At 44.1% G+C, this 21,916-nt stretch overlaps 1 protein-coding gene across 1 annotated transcript in view; it reads right to left on the minus strand.

Annotated features, from left to right (window-relative positions):
• Positions 1-21,916, minus strand: part of amacr (alpha-methylacyl-CoA racemase) — a 51,805-nt gene that overhangs the window by 15,464 nt on the left and 14,425 nt on the right. The window contains exon 4 of the mRNA XM_014129329.2: positions 18,700-18,860. Coding sequence (XP_013984804.2) covers positions 18,700-18,860 — 161 coding nt within the window. The remainder of the gene's footprint in view (positions 1-18,699; positions 18,861-21,916) is intronic.

Genomic DNA, 21,916 nt, shown 5'->3' on the forward strand with positions numbered 1-21,916 from the left:
TATATTCAGACTGCAACACAACAAATGTGGAAAAAGTGAAGGGATGTGAATACTTTCTGAAGGCACTGTAACGTGAACTAACTCACTTTTGTACATCGCACTGATCTGTACAATTGACCTTATTTTAGCGGCCAAAAAACGTAATACTTCCAGATCAACTGTAATATCAATACCATTGTAAAGCATGATTTCTCTCCTTTCCAACAAAATCAATGACGAGACCTTAATGATGATCATCTCTGCATGATTCAAGGCAATGACCTCCGTCTGGTTTTTATAGCGGCTTTTGAGAGTCATGATAGCTTGCAGTGATGACGCAAAAAATGAATAGGTATCCCCCCTTACCCTGTCCCTTTCTTGTTTTTAAACAGTGAGAGAAGTGCTACACCTGGTGGAGAAAGGCTGTAAGACAGAATTAGTTGCTTTATGCGTGCTGTACGTTACGCCATGACACATCACGATGTAACGTACAGCGTCAGAGGGGTCCGTTTTTTCTACTTTTCTCCAATACTATAGAGCCATTACCATGTTAATCAACGCTTGAATAGAAATGTAGTTCACATCCCGGATTATGATGTCAACACAGTTGCTACAGTCCCATTACATTTACATTTAAGTCATTTAGCAGACGCTCTTATCCAGAGCGACTTACAAATTGGTGCATTCACCTTATAATATCCAGTGGAACAACCACTTTACAATAGTGCATCTAAATCTTTTAAGGGGTGGTTAGAAGGATTACTTTATCCTATCCCAGGTATTCCTTAAAGAGGTGGGGTTTCAGGTGTCTCCGGAAGGTGGTGATTGACTCCGCTGTCCTGGCGTCGTGAGGGAGCTTGTTCCACCATTGGGGTGCCAGAGCAGCGAACAGTTTTGACTGGGCTGAGCGGGAACTGTGCTGCCTCAGAGGTAGGGAGGCGAGCAGGCCAGAGGTGGATAAACGCAGTGCCCTTGTTTGGGTGTAGGGCCTGATCAGAGCCTGAAGGTACGGAGGTGCCGTTCCCCTCACAGCTCCGTAGGCAAGCACCATGGTCTTGTAGCGGATGCGAGCTTCGACTGGAAGCCAGTGGAGAGAGCGGAGGAGCGGGGTGACGTGAGAGAACTTGGGAAGGTTGAACACCAGACGGGCTGCGGCGTTCTGGATGAGTTGTAGGGGTTTAATGGCACAGGCAGGGAGCCCAGCCAACAACGAGTTGCAGTAATCCAGACGGGAGATGACAAGTGCCTGGATTAGGACCTGCGCCACTTCCTGTGTGAGGCAGGGTCGTACTCTGCGAATGTTGTAGAGCATGAACCTACAGGATCGGGTCACCGCCTTGATGTTAGTGGAGAACGACAGGGTGTTGTCCAGGGTCACGCCGAGGCTCTTAGCACTCTGGGAGGAGGACACAAGGGAGTGGTCAACCGTGATGGCGAGATCATGGAACGGGCAGTCCTTCCCCGGGAGGAAGAGCAGCTCCGTCTTGCCGAGGTTCAGCTTGAGGTGGTGATCCGTCATCCACACTGATATGTCTGCCAGACATGCAGAGATGCGATTCGCCACCTGGTTGTCAGAAGGGGGAAAGGAGAAGATTAATTGTGTGTCATCTGCATAGCAATGATATGAGAGACCATGTGAGGATATGACAGAGCCAAGTGACTTGGTGTATAGCGAGAATAGGAGAGGGCCTAGAACAGAGCCCTGGGGGACACCAGTGGTGAGAGCACGTGGTGCGGAGACAGATTCTCGCCACGCCACCTGGTAGGAGCGACCTGTCAGGTAGGACGCAATCCAAGCGTGGGCCGCGCCGGAGATGCCCAGCTCGGAGAGGGTGGAGAGGAGGATCTGATGGTTCACAGTATCAAAGGCAGCAGATAGGTCTAGAAGGATGAGAGCAGAGGAGAGAGAGTTAGCTTTAGCAGTGCGGAGAGCCTCCGTGACACAGAGAAGAGCAGTCTCAGTTGAATGCCCAGTCTTGAAACCTGACTGATTAGGATCAAGAAGGTCATTCTGAGAGAGATAGCAAGAGAGCTGGCCAAGGACAGCACGTTCAAGAGTTTTGGAGAGAAAGGAAAGAAGGGATACTGGTCTGTAGTTGTTGACATCGGAGGGATCGAGTGTAGGTTTTTTCAGAAGGGGTGCAACTCTCGCTCTCTTGAAGACGGAAGGGACGTAGCCAGTGGTCAAGGATGAGTTGATGAGCGAGGTGAGAAGGTCTCCGGAAATGGTCTGGAGAAGAGAGGAGGGGATAGGGTCAAGTGGGCAGGTTGTTGGGCGGCCGGCCGTCACAAGACGCAAGATTTCATCTGGAGAGAGAGGGGAGAAAGAGGTCAAAGCACAGGGTAGGGCAGTGTGAGCAGGACCAGCGGTGCCGTTTGACTTAGCAAATGAGGATCAGATGTCGTCAACCTTCTTTTCAAAATGGTTGACGAAGTCATCCGCAGAGAGGGAGGAGGGGTGGGGGGGGAGGATTCAGGAGGGAGGAGAAGGTAGCAAAGAGCTTCCTAGGGTTAGAGGCAGATGCTTGGAGTTTAGAGTGGTAGAAAGTGGCTTTAGCAGCAGAGACAGAAGAGGAAAATGTAGAGAGGAGGGAGTGAAAGGATGCCAGGGCCGCAGGGAGGCGAGTTTTCCTCCATTTCCGCTCGGCTGCCCGGAGCCCTGTTCTGTGAGCTCGCAGTGAGTCGTCGAGCCACGGAGCAGGAGGGGAGGACCGAGCCGGCCTGGAGGATAGGGGACAGAGGAAATCAAAGGATGCAGAGAGGGAGGAGAGGAGGGTTGAGGAGGCAGAATCAGGAGATAGGTTGGAGAAGGTTTGAGCAGAGGGAAGAGATGATAGGATGGAAGAGGAGAGAGTAGCGGGAGAGAGAGAGTGAAGGTTGGGACGGCGCAATACCATCCGAGTAGGGGCAGAGTGAAGTGTTGGATGAGAGCGAGAGGGAAAAGGATACAAGGTAGTGGTCGGAGACTTGGAGGGGAGTTGCAATGAGATTAGTGGAAGAACAGCATCTAGTAAAGATGAGGTCAAGCGTATTGCCTGCCTTGTGAGTAGGGGGGAAGGTGAGAGGGTGAGGTCAAAAGAGGAGAGGAGTGGAAAGAAGGAGGCAGAGAGGAATGAGTCAAAGGTAGACGTGGGGAGGTTAAAGTCACCCAGAACTGTGAGAGGTGAGCCATCCTCAGGAAAGGAACTTATCAAGGCGTCAAGCTCATTGATGAACTCTCCAAGGGAACCTGGAGGGCGATAAATGATAAGGATGTTAAGCTTGAAATGGCTGGTAACTGTGACAGCATGGAATTCAAATGAGGAGATAGACAGATGGGTCAGGGGAGAAAGAGAGAATGTCCACTTGGGAGAGATGAGGATTCCAGTGCCACCACCCCGCTGGCTCGATGCTCTAGGGGTATGCGAGAACACGTGGGCAGACGAGGAGAGAGCAGTAGGAGTAGCAGTGTTATCTGTGGTAATCCATGTTTCCGTCAGCGCCAGGAAGTCTAGGGACTGGAGGGTAGCATAGGCTGAGATGAACTCAGCCTTGTTGGCCGCAGACCGGCAGTTCCAGAGGCTGCCGGAGACCTGGAACTCCACATGGGTCGTGCGCGCTGGGACCACCAGGTTAGAGTGGCAGCGGCCACGAGGTGTGGAGCGTTTGTATGGCCTGTGCAGAGGGGAGAGAACAGGGATAGACAGACACATAGTAGACAAGCTACAGAAGAGGCTACGCTAATGCAAAGGAGATTGGAATGACAAGTGGACTACACGTCTCGAATGTTCAGAAAGTTAAGCTTACGTTGCAAAAATCTTATTGACTAAAATGACGAAAATGATACAGTACTGCTGGCTGGTGGAGTAGGCTACCTAGCAGTGGCTGCGTTGTTGACTTTGAACGTGTAGCTGGCTAGGTAACCTCGATAGTTTCAGTACTACACCTTGTCATGATACAAAGCAACTTTGTAGCTAGCTAGCTAACATAACACTAATCAAGACGTTCCTTGTAATGCATTTAGTTTCTACAATGCTGCTCGTCGGTAATAGTTGGCTGGGTTAGGAAAAATGGCGTCGCGGGGGACGGAAATAGCTGGCTAGCTAACCTCGATGGCTGGCTAGCTAACCTCGATAATTACTAAACTACACAATTATCAAGCTATGACAAAGACAACTAAGTAGCTAGCTAGCTAACACTGCACTAGTCAAATCGTTCCGTTGTAAAGTATTAGTATCTACAGCGCTGCTAGTCGGTAACGGTTGGCTAGCTAGCAGTGGGTTAATGATGACTAGGTGTGTTGACTAAGTCTGGCGTCGCGTCGCGGCTGGCTAGCTCACCTCGATAATTACTCAAACTACACAATTATCTTAGATACAGAGACAGCAAAGACAACTATGTAGCTGGCTAACTAACACAACACCACACTAATCAAGTCGTTACGTTGTAATGTAATAGTTTTCTTTGCAGCCTCGTTTGAATGTCACGGTTGCGCACATTTGTATGGAATGGGATTATCGTACGTTAGATGAGTATAACACTGAGAAGTTAATCTCCACATGATACATCTGCTTGCTCAGGCTTCCTAGAGGTACACCAGACATGTAACTGTGAGTAATCACTGAGCTCATGTACAAGGTTGATTGCCAAGATAAACCTGCAAATGGTAACTCTGCAAATGGACGCCCGATGAACATGACATGCGAAACTGACATACAAGTGTCACCACATGGACTACCAAAAGAAAACTGCGTGTGGATTTGTGGGTTCAAGTTGTAGAGTTATACATTTTTAATGAAGAATCTGGAGGCGAATATCACTTTTAGTTGACTTTAATGAAACAAACATAGCTGGCAACATAACACGGAGACTGTCTTCACCGGACGCCTCACAAGTCCTCAACTGGCAGCTTCATTAAATAGTACCCGCAAAACACCAGTCTCAACGTCAACAGTGAAGAGGCGATATGGCTTTTTCTTTGCAACTCTGACTAGAAGGCCAGCCTCCCGGAATCGCCTCTTCACTGTTGACGTTGAGACTGGTGTTTTGCGGGTACTATTTAATGAAGCTGCCAGTTGAGGACTTGTGAGATGTCTGTTTCTCAAACTAGACTCTAATGTACTTGTCTTCTTGCTCAGTTGTGCACCGGGGCCTCCCACTCCTCTTTCTATTCTGGTTAAAGCCAGTTTGTGCTGTTCTTTGAAGGGAGTAGTACACAGTGTTGTACGAGATCTTCAGTTTCTTGGCAATTTATTGCATGGAATAGCCTTTATTTCTCAGAACAAGAATAGACTGATGAGTTTCAGAATAAAGTTCTTTGTTTCTGGCCATTTTGAGCCAATTATCGAACCCACAAATGCTGATGCTCCAGATACTCAACTAGTCTAAAGAAGGCCAGTTTTATTGCTTCTTTAATCAATCAGAACAACAGTTTTCAGCTGTGCTAACATAATTGCAAATTGGATTAGCTAACACAACGTTCCATTGGAACACAGGAGTGATGGTTGCTGATAATGGGCCTCGGTACGCATATGTAGATATTCCATTTAAAATAAAAATCTGCCATTTCCAGCTACAATAGTCATTTACAACATTAACAATGTCTGCACTGAATTTCTGATACATTTTATGTTATTTTAATAGACAAAAAATATATATTTTCTTTCAAAAACAAGGAAATTTCTAAGTGACCCAAACTTTTGAACGGTAGTGCACGCACACACACACACACACGAGAGCGAGAAAGAAAAATACACTACAAGACCAAAAGAATGTGGACACCTGCTCGTCGAACATTTCAAAATCAAGGGCATTAATATGGAGTTGGTCCCCCCCTCAAATCAAATCTTATTGGTCACATACACATGGTTAGCAGATATTAATGTCAGTGTAGTAAAATGTTTGTGCTTCTAGTTCCACCAGTGCAGTAGTATCTAACAATTCCCAACAACTATCTAATACACACAAATCTAATGAATGAGAATATGAATGAGAATATGTACATATAAGTACATGGATGAGCGATGGCCGAGCGGCATAGGCAAGGTGCAGTAGATGGTATAAAATACAGTATATACATGTGATATGAGTAATGTAAGATATGTAGACATTATTAAAGTGGCATTATTTAAAGTGGCATTGTTTAAAGTTACTAGTGATCCATTTATTAAAGTGTACAGTGATTGGGTCTCAATGTAGGCAGCAGCCTCTCTGAGTTAGTGATTGATGTTTAGCAGTCTGATGGCCTTGAGATAGAAGCTGTTTTTCAATCTCTCGGTCCCAGCTTTGATGCACCTGTACTGACCTCGCCTTCTGGATGATAGTGGTGTGAACAGGCAGGGCTCGGGTGGTTGTTGCCCTTGATGATCTTTTTGGCCTTCCTATGACATCAGGTGCTGTAGGTGTCCTGGAGGGCAGGTAGTTTGCCCCGGTGATGTGTTGTGCAGACCGCACCACCCTCTGGAGAGCCTTGCGGTTGAGGGCAGTGCAGTTGCCGTACCAAGCTGTGATACAGCCTGACAGGATGCTCTCGATTGTGCATCGGTAAAAGTTTGTCAGGGTTTTGGGTGACAAGCCAAATTTCTTCAGCCTCCTGAGGTTGAAGAGGCGCTGTTGCACCTTCTTCACCACACGGTCTGTGTAGGTGGACCATTTCACTTTGTCTGTGACGTGTCTGCCCAGGAACTTAATGATGTTTGGCACCGATGTTGGGCAATTAGGCCTGGCTCGCAGTCGGCGTTCCAATTCATCCCAAAGGTGTTTGATGGGGTTGAGGTCAGGGCTCTGTGCAGGCCAGTCAAGTTCTTCCACACCGATCACGACAAAATTTCTGTATGGACCTCGCTTTATGCACGGGGGCATTGTCATGCTGAAACAGGAAAGGGTCTTCCCCAAACTGTTGCCACTAAGTTGGAAGTGCAGAATTATCTAGAATGTTGTAGAGTTAAGATTTGCCTTCACTGGAATTAAGGCACTTCAAAGGCAGTAAGTCAAGGTCTTTGCAGTGGAATGAGAGGTTTGTGATATCACTGCAGTGTGAATGCATCTAGGCCATACAGATACCTGTCAACTTCTCACGTCCAGACTGCTGCGAGACACTACTTTTCCATCTGTGCATAGCGCTTCTCTGCATCGGTGAGAGTCCTGGAGCAATAAGCTACTGACTAACTGTCCATCGTATTTCTGTAGTAGGACCCCAACTAACACATAACTACTGGCATCTGCACTGACTATGATAGGCTTTGTCATGTCATAAAATGCCAGTACAGGATGAGTTGCTTTAACTTCCTAAAGGCCTCCTCCTGCACTGCAGCATCACTCTTGAGCAACTCGTTGAGTGGTTTGGTGACATCAGTTAGACCCGGTAGGTACCTGCCTAGGTAGAGGATCATACCCAGGACCCTGTCACGTTGCTTGCCGGCTCCAGCTGGGTGACGGCCTGGATCTTGGCATCATCAGGAAGAATGCCATTCTCGTCAAAGCAATATCATATGTAGTTGAGACGTTTCTGTCGCAGTAGATGTTTGTCTGGGTTGAGCTTCAAACCTGCATCCTCCAGTGTGTATAGGAGTCTCACATCATCCTCTGCTGTGAGAGTAAATAAGGATCTCATCCATGTAAATGGTCACGCCCTCTTAGTCCTTCAGGAGCCCTGTCATCTCATGCTGGAAGATTTCTGGGGCACTAGTGATTCCAAATGGAAGTCTGCTGAAATAGTACCTTCCAAAAGGCGTTATGAATATGTTAAGCTTGACACGCTCTCTCCAGTGGAATCTGCCAGAAGCCACTTCCTGCATCTAAGAGAAAACACCTTGGCACCAGCCAACTTTGGCAGGATATGTAGGTAGAATGTGTGACTCTCTTTTCACCGAGTAGTTTAACATTCTCAGATCAGCACATACCCTCAGCTGATCTTTGTTATTCTTGGGCACCAGGACCATAGGAGCACACCGCTATGTATGCTCCCTGATCACGCCACCCGCCACCATGCGGTTAAGCTCCTTTTTCGCCTTGGGGAGCATGGGCAGTGACATCTGGCTGTGTTTACCTTGGGGAGCATGGGCAGTGACACATCTGGCTGTGTTTACCTTGGGGAGCATGGGCAGTGACACATCTGGGTGTGTTTACCTTGGGGAGCATGGGCAGTGACACATCTGGCTGTGTTTACCTTGGGGAGCATGGGCAGTGACACATCTGGCTGTGTTTACACTGTAGGGTATCGCATCATTTTATTTTGATTGGTTTTATCTTCAGCTTGCTCAGGTCAGCAGGATGAGCACTCGAGCTCCTCTGTGCTTTTCACCACTTCTATTCTCTTTATCACATACACTTTGAACCTAAAACGGCTGTCCTTTCCAAATAGTAGTAACTGTAAAGTGACTCATACAGTTCAGTTTACCCCCTGGGCTGTCTAGTTACTGTGCTCTTCAGTGGCGGCATGTTTTTTTAGTGTGCTATAAGTCTTTAATATGACAATTCTATCTGCCCCCGTGTCAACCTAAAGGTCTATTGCAGTATATTTTATTGCCAGTTTCCACTGTCCATGCATTGTTTGAGTCATCAACGTCTGTGACTTCTCCCAGGAAATATAACACATCCTCTTCTCCTCCCTCGTTGGCTGCAGTAACCTCTGACCGCACAGGAGCAACAAACAACCGCAAAATATCCCAGCTTCCTATGTTCCTATCAGGACATCTGTCCTCTTTGGCATGTGCCTTACTACAAAGTTTTTAGGAGGTGAAAACGTCGCCATCGTGGCTGATCTTATGACACCATGTAGTTTTATGTTTTATATGAATAATCCATTAGGAAAATATCACTTTAGTTGACTTTAATGAAACATAGCTAGCAACACAACACCGGAGACTGTCTTCACTGGACTTGTTACTTGACGGGTGCACATGGACTGACTCGCCCAATCACCGTTTATTAAGTCATGAATATACAGTGGGGGGAAAAAGTATTTGATCCCCTGCTGATTTTGTACGTTTGCCCACTGACAAAGAAAGGATCAGTCTATAATTTTAATGGTAGGTTTATTTGAACAGTGAGAGACAGAATAACAACAAAAATATCCAGAAAAACGCATGTCAAAAATGTTATGAATTGATTTGCATTTTAATGAGGGAAATGAGTATTTGACCAACTCTCAATCAGAAAGATTTCTGGCTCCCAGATGTCTTTTATACAGGTAACGAGCTGAGATTAGGAGCACACTCTTAAAGGGAGTGCTCCTAACCGCAGCATGTTACCTGTAAAAAAGACACCTGTCCACAGAAGCAATCAATCAATCAGATTCCAAACTCTCCACCATGGCCAAGACCAAAGAGCTCTCCAATGATGTCAGGGACAAGATTGTAGACCTACACAAGGCTGGAATGTGTAAGACCGTCACCAAGCAGCTTGGTGAGAAGGTGACAACATTTGGTGTGATTATTCGCAAATGGAAGAAACACAAAAGAACTGTCAATATCCCTCGGCCTGGGGCTCCATGCAAGATCTCACCTCGTGGAGTTGCAATGATCATGAGAACGGTGAGGAATCAGCCCAGATCTACACGGGAGGATCTCGTCAATGATCAAGGCACCATAGTCACCAAGAAAACAATTGGTACCACACTACGCCGTGAAGGACTGAAATCCTGCAGCGCCCGCAAGGTCCCCCTGCTCAAGAATACATATACATGCCCGTCTGAAGTTTGCCAATGAACATCTGAATGACTCAGAGGAAAACTGGTGAAACTGTTGTGGTCAGATGAGACCAAAATGGAGCTCTTTGACATCAACTCAACTCGGCGTGTTTGGAGGAGGAGGAATGCTGCCTACGACCCCAAGAACACCATCTCCACCGTCAAACATGGAGGTGGAAACATTATGCTTTGGGGGTGTTTTTCTGCTAAGGGGACAGGACAACTTCACCGCATCAAAGGGACGATGGACGGGGCCATGTACCGTCAAATCTTGGGTGAGAACCTCCTTCCCTCAGCCAGGGCATTGAAAATGGGTCGTGGATGGGTATTCCAGTATGAAAATGACCCAAAACACATGGCCAAGGCAACAAAGGAGTGGCTCAAGAAGAAGCACATTAAGGTCCTGGAGTGGCCTAGCCAGTCTCCAGACCTTAATCCCATAGAAAATCTGTGGAGGGAGCTGAAGGTTCGAGTTGCCAAACGTCAGCCTCGAAACCTTAATGACTTGGAGAAGATCTGCAAAGAGGAGTGGGACAAAATCCCTCCTGAGATGTGTGCAAACCTGGTGGCCAACTACAAGAAACGTCTGACCTCTGTGATTGCCAACAAGGGTTTTGCCACCAAGTACTAAGTCATGTTTTGCAGAGGGGTCAAATACTTATTTCCCTCGTTAAAATGCAAATCATTTTATAACATTTTTGACATGCGTTTTTCAGGATTTTTTTGTTGTTATTCTGTCTCTCACTGTTCAAATAAACCTACTATTAAAATTAGACTAATCATTTCTTTGTAAGTGGGCAAACGTACAAAATCAGCAGGGGATCAAATACTTTTTTCCCCCCACTGTACTTCCGCCGGCAACGCTATAATAAAATAGTTCCAATACATTACACAAGCCACCAACTGTAAACATAATCATGATGTACTGTGGACATAGCCATCCATAGATCACACAACATTTAAATAACATCAACTGAACTCTATTAAAGTCCTCGCTTGCAATATTGAGTAATAGCCAATGGAAAGAAAGCGTACCCAAATGTGCTTCAGCCAGCTCGAACAAAATGGGAATCAGGTGCTCGACTGAGAGACTTGAAAAGGTGGGAGGCCTCTTTATAACCTGGCAGGGGAGTGTCCCACTAGCCATGTCAATCATAAATGTCAATAGTAGCAACTACACATCGGCTGATCAAACAAATAAAGTATGAGCATTCTAAATTCCTACACAAACGTTCCACTTGTATAATAACAAAAGAAAAAAGGTATTAAGTAGTGATGTGGGGGAGAATCGATAGTTACATGGCGGGATATTATTTGACGATATCGTATCGACAATATGGCAATATTATTTGAGTGCTAGTTGGCTGTACCTGGACCAAAACTCCAGTATTTTTCCTTCATAGCTTGTTCTCCAGCTTATTTTTAAAAAGGGAGCCAATCTGTTTTCAGCACTTATTTCCATGATTGATAACTCATTTTCTCATGGCTCCCTCTTGTCCCACTGCAGCAGACATTTGGTGAGTAATGTGTGTAACATCAAATTGCAATAAAAAAAAAAAATCACAGTATCAAATCGCAATAGCTATAGAATCGTGAGAATTTCAATACGTACCGTATAGGCACCTAAGTATCGGGATAATATCGTATGGTGAGGTCACTGGCAATTCCCAGCCCTAGTATTAAGTATTTTGAATAATGTGACAGAGTCACTGACCATAGAATAAGAAACCATTACAGGAAATGTCATCTCAGTTGTGAAATGAGTTTAGGTACAGCACCGTTAACATCTGCATAGACATAATATCATTGCATTAAAGATGCCAACGGTCAAGCGTCAGACACACCAAGCACACTGACTGCTGTCTGCTGATAGGCAGGGTCGGCCCGCCCATTAGGGCTAAACTGACCAAGACACCTCCAACAACACATAGCACCTCACATAATTATGCCCAAAAACAATAACAATTCTTTCACCCAGTCGTATATGAACTATTTAGGTGAGTGCTGATGCTGCCCCATGATAAGCTGTACCCACTTTGCCAAAGTCAGGGACGTAAAATATTTGTCTTGTCCATGCCCAGCGAGCCTCTCCAGGATGCTGTTAGAGACGCAGCGCTGTGGCGCTCCACCAACGCTCAGGTCATCAAACATAAATCATGTGGCCTGTAGTAGAAACAGTAGCAGCCTATGGAGTTTGTCTGTAGCCTAGACTGAAGATCATATTTATGACAATGTTATGATAAAACAAAAGTTTTTGGTCTCTGATCAAATAGCCTAAATGTCGCCCTGTCCAAGATTCGATTTGAATATGACTTAACATGTTAACAAACACTATTTCCAAAAAACAGGACAGGTCGAAATAAAAATGGACAATATGCAATGAAATTAGGCTACTCACAACTTCTGTCTGGGAGTTTTACTCCAGCTAAATTGGCATGAATCAGTGATTTCAATTGTAAGCCTTTTCATACATTTTTGATGAGCTGATAATAGTGAAGAAAATACTTTTGCATTTCCCGCTGTGTAAACATTGATTCTCATTGCAAATACGGCAAGCTCAAAAATAACTCCTGATAAACTTGGGTAGGTGATATGCAGATTTTAAATAGAAAAAATGATTAGTCTTTAGCCTTGGTTATGAATCAGGATTAGGCTAACAAAGCCAATGAAACTGCCTATTTTACAAACGGTAATGCCATGGATGGGCATTCATAAAATTGCACTGTGGGCCGACATGTAGGCTACACGATTCTAGTTTTTCAGGGATAGGAGGAGGGCGGCAGAACGTCCAGGACCGGGCCTGCCGATAAGCACCTATTTTTTGTATTTTTATTTTATTTCACCAGGTAGGCCAGTTGAGAACAAGTTCTCATTTACAACTGCGACCTGGCCAAGATAAAGCAAAGCAGTGCGACAAAAAAACACAGAGTTACACATGGGATAAACAAACGTACAGTCACTAACACAATAGAAGAAAAAAAACAATAGAAAAATCTATATACAGTGTGTGCAAATGTAGTAAGATTAGGGAGGTAAGAAATAATTACAATTTAGCATTAACACTGGAGTGATAGATGTGCAGATGATGATGTACAAGTAGAGATACTGGGGTGCAAAAATAGCAAAAATAAATAACAAATATGGGGATGAGGTAGTTGGGTGGGCCATTTACAGATGGGCTGTGTACAGGTACAGTGATCAGTAAGCTGCTCTGACAGCTGATGCGTAAAGTTAGTGAGGGAGATATGAGTCTCCAGCTTCAGAGATTTTTGCAATTCATCCAGTCATTGGCAGCAGAGAACTGGAAGGAAAGGCAGGCAAAGGAGGAGTTGGCTTTGGGGGTGACCAGTGAAATATACCTGCTGGAGTGCGTGCTACGGGTGGATGTTGCTATGGTGACCAGTGAGCTGAGATAAGGCAGGGCTTTACCTAGCAAAGACTTACAGATGACCTGGAGCCAGTGGGTTTGGCGACAAATATGAAGCGAGGGCCAGCCAACGAGAGCATACAGGTCGCAGTGGTGGGTAGTATATGGGGCTTTGGTGACAAAACGGATGGCACTGTGATAGACTACATCCAGTTTGCTGAGTAAAGTGTTGGAGGATATTTTGTAAATGACGTCCCCGAAGTCAAGGATCTGTAGGATAGTCAGATTTACGAGGGTATGTTTAGCAGCATGAGTGAAGGAGGCTTTGTTGCGAAATAGGAAGCCGATTCTAGATTTAATTTTGGATTGGAGATGCTTAACCTCTATGGGACCCCTTCCCGTTCTCATCCCATTACCGGGATTGCTTGACAAGATAGCATGGCGCGAAATTCAAAACAGCAAAAATCTAATCATTTCAATTTCTCAAACAATCAACTATTTTACACCATTTTAAAGATAAGACTCTCGTTAATCCAACCACATTGTCCGATTTCAAAAAGGCTTTACAGCGAATGCAAAACATTAGATTATGTTAGGATACCACCACAGCAAAAGAACACAGCCATTTTCTTAGCATTTTCAAAGCAACGGTAGCTGTCCAAAAGCACAAAACCAGCTAAGATTATGCATTAACCTTGGACAAACTTCATCAGATGACACTCCTAGGACATTATGTTAGACAATACATGCATTTTTTGTTCCATCAAGTTCATATTTATATCCAAAAACAGCATTTTACATTGGCACTTGATGTTCAGAAAATGTATTTTCCACCAAAAACTTCTGGTGAATTTACAAAAATACACCTCATAAACGTTGACAAAATACATAATTATTTTAAGAATTATAGATAGGCTACTCCTTTATGCAACCGCATTGACAGATTTCAAAATAACTTTACGTGGAAAGCACACTTTGCAATAATCTGAATACTGCGCTCAGAAAAAACAGCAGGCAATTATTGATACCCGCCATTTTGGAGTCATCTAAATGCATAAATAGCATAAGAAATATTCACTTAAATCCCAGGTCCACAAAAAATGTTGTTTTGTTAGATAAAGTTCATAATTTATGTCCAAATAACTCCATGTTGTTTGCGCGTTCAGTAGGCTACTCAAAATGTAGGGCGCGCGAGGGAAATGTGACGATGAAAAGTCAAGAAAAAGTTATATTTACGTTCGTTCAAACATGTCAAACGTTGTATAGCATCAATCTTTAGGGCCATTTTAAGTTCAAACTTCAATAATAGTCTTGAAAAATGTTTTGGAACACAGGTCCCTTCTCACGTGAACGCGTGCAATGAACTCAAGTGATTTTCGGAGTCACCTGCTTCCCAGCCTTCTCCTTCGGTCTGTGTTTACCGCAAAAGCTTCAAACAACTTTCCAAAGACTGTTGACATCTAGTGGAAGCCTTAGGAAGAATGAACCCTAACTCACTGTGTGTCAGAAAGGCAAGGACTTGAAAAAACTACGGAACCAGATTTTCATTTCCTGGTTGTATTTTTCTCAGGTTTTTGCCTGCCATATGAGTTCTGTTATACTCACAGACATCATTCAAACAGTTTTGGAAACTTTAGAGTGTTTTCTATCCAAATCTACTAATATTTGACTCTGGGCCCGAGTATTAGGTTGTTTACTCTGGGCACGCTTTTCATCCAAAAGTCAAAATACTGCCCCCTAGCCTAGACAGGTTAATGTGAGTCTGGAAGGAGAGTTTACAGTCTAACCAGATACCTAGGAATTTGTAGTTGTCCACATATTCTAAGTCAGAACTGTCCAGAGTAGTGATGCTAGTCGGGCGGGCAGGTGCGGGCAGCGATCGGTTGAAAAGCATGCATTTAGTTTTACTAGCATTTAAGAGGAGTTGGAGGCCACGGAAGGAGTGTTGTATGGCATTGAAGCTCATCTGGAGGTTTGTTAACAGTGTCCAAAGAAGGGCCAGAAGTATACAGAATGGTGTCGTCTGCGTAGAGGTGGATCAGAATCACCAGCAGCAAGAGCGACATCACTGATATACACAGAGAAAAGAGTGGGCCTGAGAATTGGACCATCCCCATAGAGACTGCCAGAGGTCCGGAGAACAGGCCCTCCGATTTGACACACTGAACTCTGTCTGAGAAGTAGTTGGTGAACCAGGCAAGGCAGTCATTGGAGAAACCAAGGCTGTTGAGTCTGCCGATAAGAATGCAGTTATTGAGAGAGTTGAAAGCCTTGGCCAGGTCGATGAAGACAGCTGCACAGTACTGTCTTTTATCGATGGCAGTTATGATATCATTCATTTAGGACCTTGAGCGTGGCTGAGGTGCACCCATGACCAGCTCGGAAACCAGATTGCATAGTGGAAAAGGTACGGTGGGATTCAAAATGGTCGGTGATCTGTTTATTTTCTTGGCTTTCGAAGACTGAAAGGCAGGGCAGGATGGATATAGGTCTATAACAGTTTAGCACCTCTGCCAAGAGTGTCGGCAGTACATTTTTGCTGTTAACATAGAACAGATCTTCCGCCGTGAGCCTCGTTAAAATCCTCCAGACCCCAAGATGTCAGTACCGTTATTTTTGCCTGCTTAAAATTTGTAGCTAGATAGAAAACGTTAGCTAGCAAGATGCACTAGTGTTGTTACTAGCTAGCTAGAATTTGTAGTAAGCCCTTGTTGATACTAGCCAGATGGCCACAACTAGCTTAGCGAGTAACATTATAATTAAATCACAATGGATTTGTTTTTGAATGAAGCAGCTGCCTGTTAGCTGCCGAGAGTCAGTTGAATAGCTAGCTACCTATTTTGTGTTAATCCCATGAGTCGTTGGGGGTGACATATGGAATTGTTTTTAGATGGTCATAACATGGTTCATTTAGCTATTTGATTTAGAATTTTAGGACCCCTTTAAGTATTCCCCCCCAAAATATATACATTTGATATGAAATTGAATTTGGACTTTACTACTACTGCTACAGCCCACATTGAATAACACATTCATAAAATGGCAAAAAAATACAGTACAAAAAAAAAATCATAAGGAAAAAGGGGGTGGATTACACCGGGGAAAAGTACCCGCTTTTTTCCTTTTGACGTCACGCAGACAGTAGTACTCTTTGATTGGCTTAAAGTAAATTTGCCGGCCACCGACAGGCAGACGATTCTACATTTAGAAACGTCTGGTTCGTCGGTACTAGGTCAGTACGCAGCAAGTGGTGTCTTTTGTTCTAGCAAGAGAAGGAATTACCTCCTACTGTGGTAAGTATCTATTGGCAGTCAGTCTGACCCCTCACAGCTGTGTTCATGTTTGCCTGGTTTTGATTGCCTGTGGCGATAGGTTAAGGGAATCTTTTGAGATGGTTGGCATTGAACAAAATGTCAGGGATATTTGCCTTGCAGACCAACAATAACGATGTGATTGTCATGGCCCATCACTGACGCAGTTATCACCATATTACATATACTTACATTTACATTTACATTACATTTAAGTCATTTAGCAGACGCTCTTATCCAGAGCGACTTACAAATTGGTGCATTCACCTTATGATATCTAGTGGAACAACCACTTTACAATAGTGCATCAAATCTTTTAAGGGGGGGGGTTAGAAGGATTACTTTATCCTATCCTAGGTATTCCTTAAAGAGGTGGGGTTTCAGGTGTCTCCGGAAGGTGGTGACTGACTCCGCTGTCCTGGCGTCGTGAGGGAGCTTGTTCCACCATTGGGGTGCCAGAGCAGCGAACAGTTTTGACTGGGCTGAGCGGGAACTGTGCTTCCTCAGAGGTAGGGGGGCCAGCAGGCCAGTATTATATATTAGTACTTCTTACTAATAAAGCATCAATATCACAGGCATGAATAGGAAGTAGCCGGCTGCTTGTATACAATTTGTATACCTGCAGATGGGGTCTACATAAAGATAATTATGTCTTTGTTGGTTTACAGAATGCATTTTAATAGCTACAATATGATTTTTCCTGTAACTTAAACAGTCTAATTCTTCGGAGGGGTACATTTGGAGATCTCCTTAATACACAGTATTCGCCTTAAAATTGGGGTCACTAACTTTATAAAAGCTATGGAAAAGTACCAACAATCCCTGGAGGAAAAAGAAAAGTACAAGCCTTAGGCAAAATGTAATGTTTACAGCGATCATGGAGGGGACGTTAATATATTCATTGAAAATGGGGCTTCAGGCATCATGGCGTCTAGGGATCTAATAAAAATATGACACAGTGAGGTGCGGCAAAAGTTAATAAAACCACATCTTGAGCACATCTAGTGCTTGACTTGGACTGAAATAGGTGCTGGTACTCATTTTAAAAGTGCTGGTACCGTTTATGTACTGAACAAAAATATAAGCGCAACATGTAAAGTGTTGGTCCCATGTTTCATGAGCTGAAATAAAATATCCCAGAAATGTTCCATATGCACAAAAAGATGATCTCTCAAATTTGGTGCACAAATTTGTTTACATCCCTGTTAGTATTTCTCCTTTGCCAAGATAATCCATCCACCTGACAGGAAAGGCATATCAAGAAGCTGATTAAACAGCATGATCATTACACAGGTGCACCTTGTGCTGGGGACAATAAAAGGCTACTCTAAAATGTGTAGTTTTGTCATGCAACACCACAGATGTCTCAAGTTGAGGGAGCGTGCAATTGGCATGGTGACTGCAGACATGTCCACCAGAGCTGTTGCCAGACAACTGAATGTTAATTTCTTTACCAAACGCGGTTTTAGAGAATTGTGCAGTACGCCCAACCGGCCTCACAATCACAACCTCCACATCCGGCTTCTTCACCTGCGGGATCGTCTGAGACCAGCCACCCTGACAGCTGATGAAAATTAGTAGTATTTGTCTGTAATAAAGCCCTTTTGTGAGGAAAAAAAAAAGTCTGATTGGCTGGGCCTGGCTCCCCAGTGGGTGGGCCTGGTTCCCAAGTTGGTGGGACTGTTTTCCCAGGCCCACCCATGGCTGAGCCCCTGCCCAGTCATGTGAAATCCATAGATTAGGGCCTAATGAAATTATTTCAATTGACTCCTTTCCTTATGAACTGTAACTCAGTTCCGGTGAGCTCCTGCCTAAGTCAAGTACTGAGCACATCTTACATCCCACCTAATCTCCATACTGGACATGAATGGCATTTAAAATTCACATGCTACATGAGAATTCTTAAAAATATCACAGATACAGTATTCTTTACTTTTTTCAGTTGCGATTGTGGTACTGGGTTGGTTTAGTGATGGAATTGATCTGGGATTTTACAGTGTGTAGTGGGACTGTACGGAGCAAACCATAAGACATGCTGAATGTGTTGTGATTGTGACTTCTGTGTCTGAGCAGTGTTCAGGTTAAAGGGGTAGGAAAGAAAAAAAACAGTTTGGAAGTTTCTGCTGTTGTTGAGTGCCCTCGTTCAATGTCACAGCGTTATCTACTGTTAAAAATACATTATATCCTACAGCATTTTTCAGGCAAAAATCTGTATGCTGCAATGTACAAGCCTTTAGAGGATATGGAGGTGTACAGAAAACAGTACTGTAGGTGTTGTTGATGCCTGGCAGCGTACTGAGAACAGCACTGTGGGTGTAAATGTCACCTGTGGATCTGCTCAGACATCAACTGAGCTGATGTGATCTCGTACTCACCATGCTGGTGTCAACGACCTGCCCTATTCCCGACCTGGTCCGCTCCAGCAGGGCCAGGACCACCCCGAGGGCACAGGTCAGACCCCCGCCTGCAAAGTCTGCCAACAGGTTCAGAGGAGCGTAGGGCTTCTCATGGCTCCGGCCCAGCATGGACAACAAGCCTGACACAAGAGGAGAGGAATACATGGAGTGAAAGAAGCAGAGATGGAGGAGGATACATCATCCTTTCTTAATGTCTGTATGGACCATGGTACAAACAATAAACAAAGTAAATGATCTTAAAACAAATCTAGTCTAAATGATAAGTCCTTACAGTGGCTTGCGAAAGTATTCACCCCCTTGGCATTTTTCCTACCTCGTTGCCTTACAACCTGGAATTAGAATAGATTTTTGGGGGGTTTGTATCAGTTGATTTACACAACATGCCTACCACTTTGAAGATGCAAAATAATTTTTTCTTGTAAAACAAACAAGAAATAAGACAAGACAACAACAAAAAAGAACTTGAGCATGAATAACTATTCACTCCCCCAAAGTCAATAGTTTGTAGAGCCACCTTTTGCAGCAATTACAGCTGCAAGTCTCTTGGGGTATGACTCTATAAGCCTGCTACATCTAGCCACTGGGATTTTAGCCCATTCTTCAAGGCAAAACTGCTCCAGCTCCTTCAAGTTGGATGGGTTCCGCTGGTGTACATCAATCTTTAAGTCATACCACAGATTCTCAATTGGATTGAGGTCTGGGCTTTGTCTTGGCCATTCCAAGATGTTAAAACATTTCCCCTTAAACCACTTGAGTGTTGCTTTAGCTGTATGCTTAGGGTCATTGTCCTGCTGGAAGGTGAACCTCCGTCCCAGTCTCAAATCTCTGGAAAACTGAAACAGGTTTACCTCAAGTATTTCCCTGTATTTAGCACCATCCATCATTCCTTCAATTCTGACCAGTTTCCCAGTCCCTGCCAATGAAAAACATCCCCACAGCATGATGCTGCCACCAACATGCTTACCTGTGGGGATGGTGTTCTCGGGGTGATTAGAGGTGTTGGGTTTGTGCCAGACATAGTGTTTTCCTTGATGGCCAAAAAGCTCAATGTTAGTCTCATCTGACCAGAGTACCTTCTTCCATATGTGTGGGAATTCTCTCACATGCTTGCTTATTTTTTTCCTTTAAGCAATGGCTTTTTTCTGGCCACTCTTCCGTAATGCCCAGCTCAGTGGAATGTACGGCTTAAAGTGGTCCTATGGACAGATACTCCAATCTCCACTGATGAGCTTTGCAGCTCCTTCAGGGTCATCTTTGGTCCCTTTGATGCCTCTCTGATTAATGCCCTCCTTGCATGGTCCGTGAGTTTTGGTGGGTTTGTTGTGGTGTCATATTCTTTCCATTTTTTAATAAAGGATTTTTTAAAAATGGTGCTCTGTGGGATGTTCAAAGTTTCTGATATTTTCTTATAACCCAACCCTGAACTGTACTTCTCCACAACTTTGTCCCTGATCTGTTTGGAGAGCTCCTTGGTCTTCATGGTCCCCCTTGCTTAGTGGTGTTGCAGACTCTGGGGCCTTTCAGTACAGGTGTATATATACACACACTGAGATCATGTGACACTTAGATTGCACACAGGTGGACTTTGTTTAACTAATTATGTGACTTCTGAAGGTAATTGGTGGCACCATATCTTATTTAGAGGCTACACAGAGCTCTGACCTCAACCCCATCGAACACCTTTGGGATGAATTGGAACGCCGACCGCGAGCCAGGCCTAATCTCCCAACATCAGTACCCGACCTCACTAATGCTCAAGGCTGAATGGAAGCAAGTCCCCGCAGCAATGTTCCAACATCTAGTAGAGAGCCTTCCCAGAAGAATGGAGGCTATTATAGCTGCAAAGGGCTGACCAACTCCATATTACTGCCCTTGATTTTTGAATGAGATGTTCGACCAGCAGGTGTCCACATACTTTGTCATGTAGTGTAATTAAAAACCCAAAACTACATTTTAAGTGAGAAGTAGGCATTTGTCTGAAGCTGAAAAAGGAAATTCCCATGAACGTCACAATGCCTACTCCATCTATGCACTACCAAGGTTTTCCAGCACACAGCTTTGACCTACTACAGTAGCTATGTTGGTCTATTCTACTTCAAACAATGTGTATGTAAGTTGCTTAGGACTCAATACTTCTCAAACAGTGAAATCTAAAATCACTTGAAGTTGGGATGTCCCTCCTACCATTTAATTTGCTCTTCCGACTGTCCAACTCCTGGCTAAACCCTACATCATAGCCACTGACAATGCACATGCATGCAATCCTTACACCGTAGTGCAGCAGGGGAAAGCGGTTTCTTCACTATAGCACATTTGGAGATGGACTTAGCCATTAAATCTAAAATAATTTATAGATTTTAAACAACAACAAAAAAACTGTCATAGATGGACAGGATTAAAATGAGATGAAATGTGATTTCAGGAAGCCAAGCTAGAGCTCTGTGGGAGCTCACAGCACTGAATATCCCACAGAGGTCTCTCTTGATGTTTTGATCAAGAGAGACCTTTAAAAGATATGCACATTTTCAAATATGTATTTTAGGCCACATTATACAATGGATGGTTCTAATCCTGAATGTTGATTGGTTAAAATTGCATTCCAGCTGGTGTCTATTCCACAAGTTACCACCGGCAAAATCTATGATGTTTAAAATGCCTATTTACTCTGTTCCATCTGACTGCGCAATCCACTGTCTCATCAGCCCAGCCAGGCAATTGACATACTTGATCTCCACTATAAAAATCTTAACATTATCTCACATCTTTTAGGCTAACATTTAGTTTAACAGCAGAGATTTGTATAAACCTCGCTGTCTGTCTCTCCGATATCGGTAACAATGTTTCAATATTCAAATTCGATCTCCAGCTGTCCCATTGTAATGAACGTATCGGGAGTCGGGACAAGCAGCAGCATTTCTCAGCCAGTAGAAATCATGAATCAGCTGGCATCATTTTTATGGATATATACAAAGAAATGTCAATTGAAAAAAAGGTAAAATGAAACAAGTGCAGCTAGTTTGCAGTCTTTCCTGCTTCAGTTTGAAGTGATTCTGTTAGCTGTGTTGTTGGCTAGCTCCTCTGAACAATGTCCTGACGAGAGAGCACATTTTCTATGCCAAGTGAAATCATGCCTCATTGTTTTGGATGGGTCCAAATAAATGTCACTAGAAAAACA

The sequence above is a fragment of the Salmo salar genome, chromosome ssa01 (genome assembly GCF_905237065.1).
Source record: "Salmo salar chromosome ssa01, Ssal_v3.1, whole genome shotgun sequence".
Lineage (NCBI taxonomy): Eukaryota > Metazoa > Chordata > Actinopteri > Salmoniformes > Salmonidae > Salmo > Salmo salar.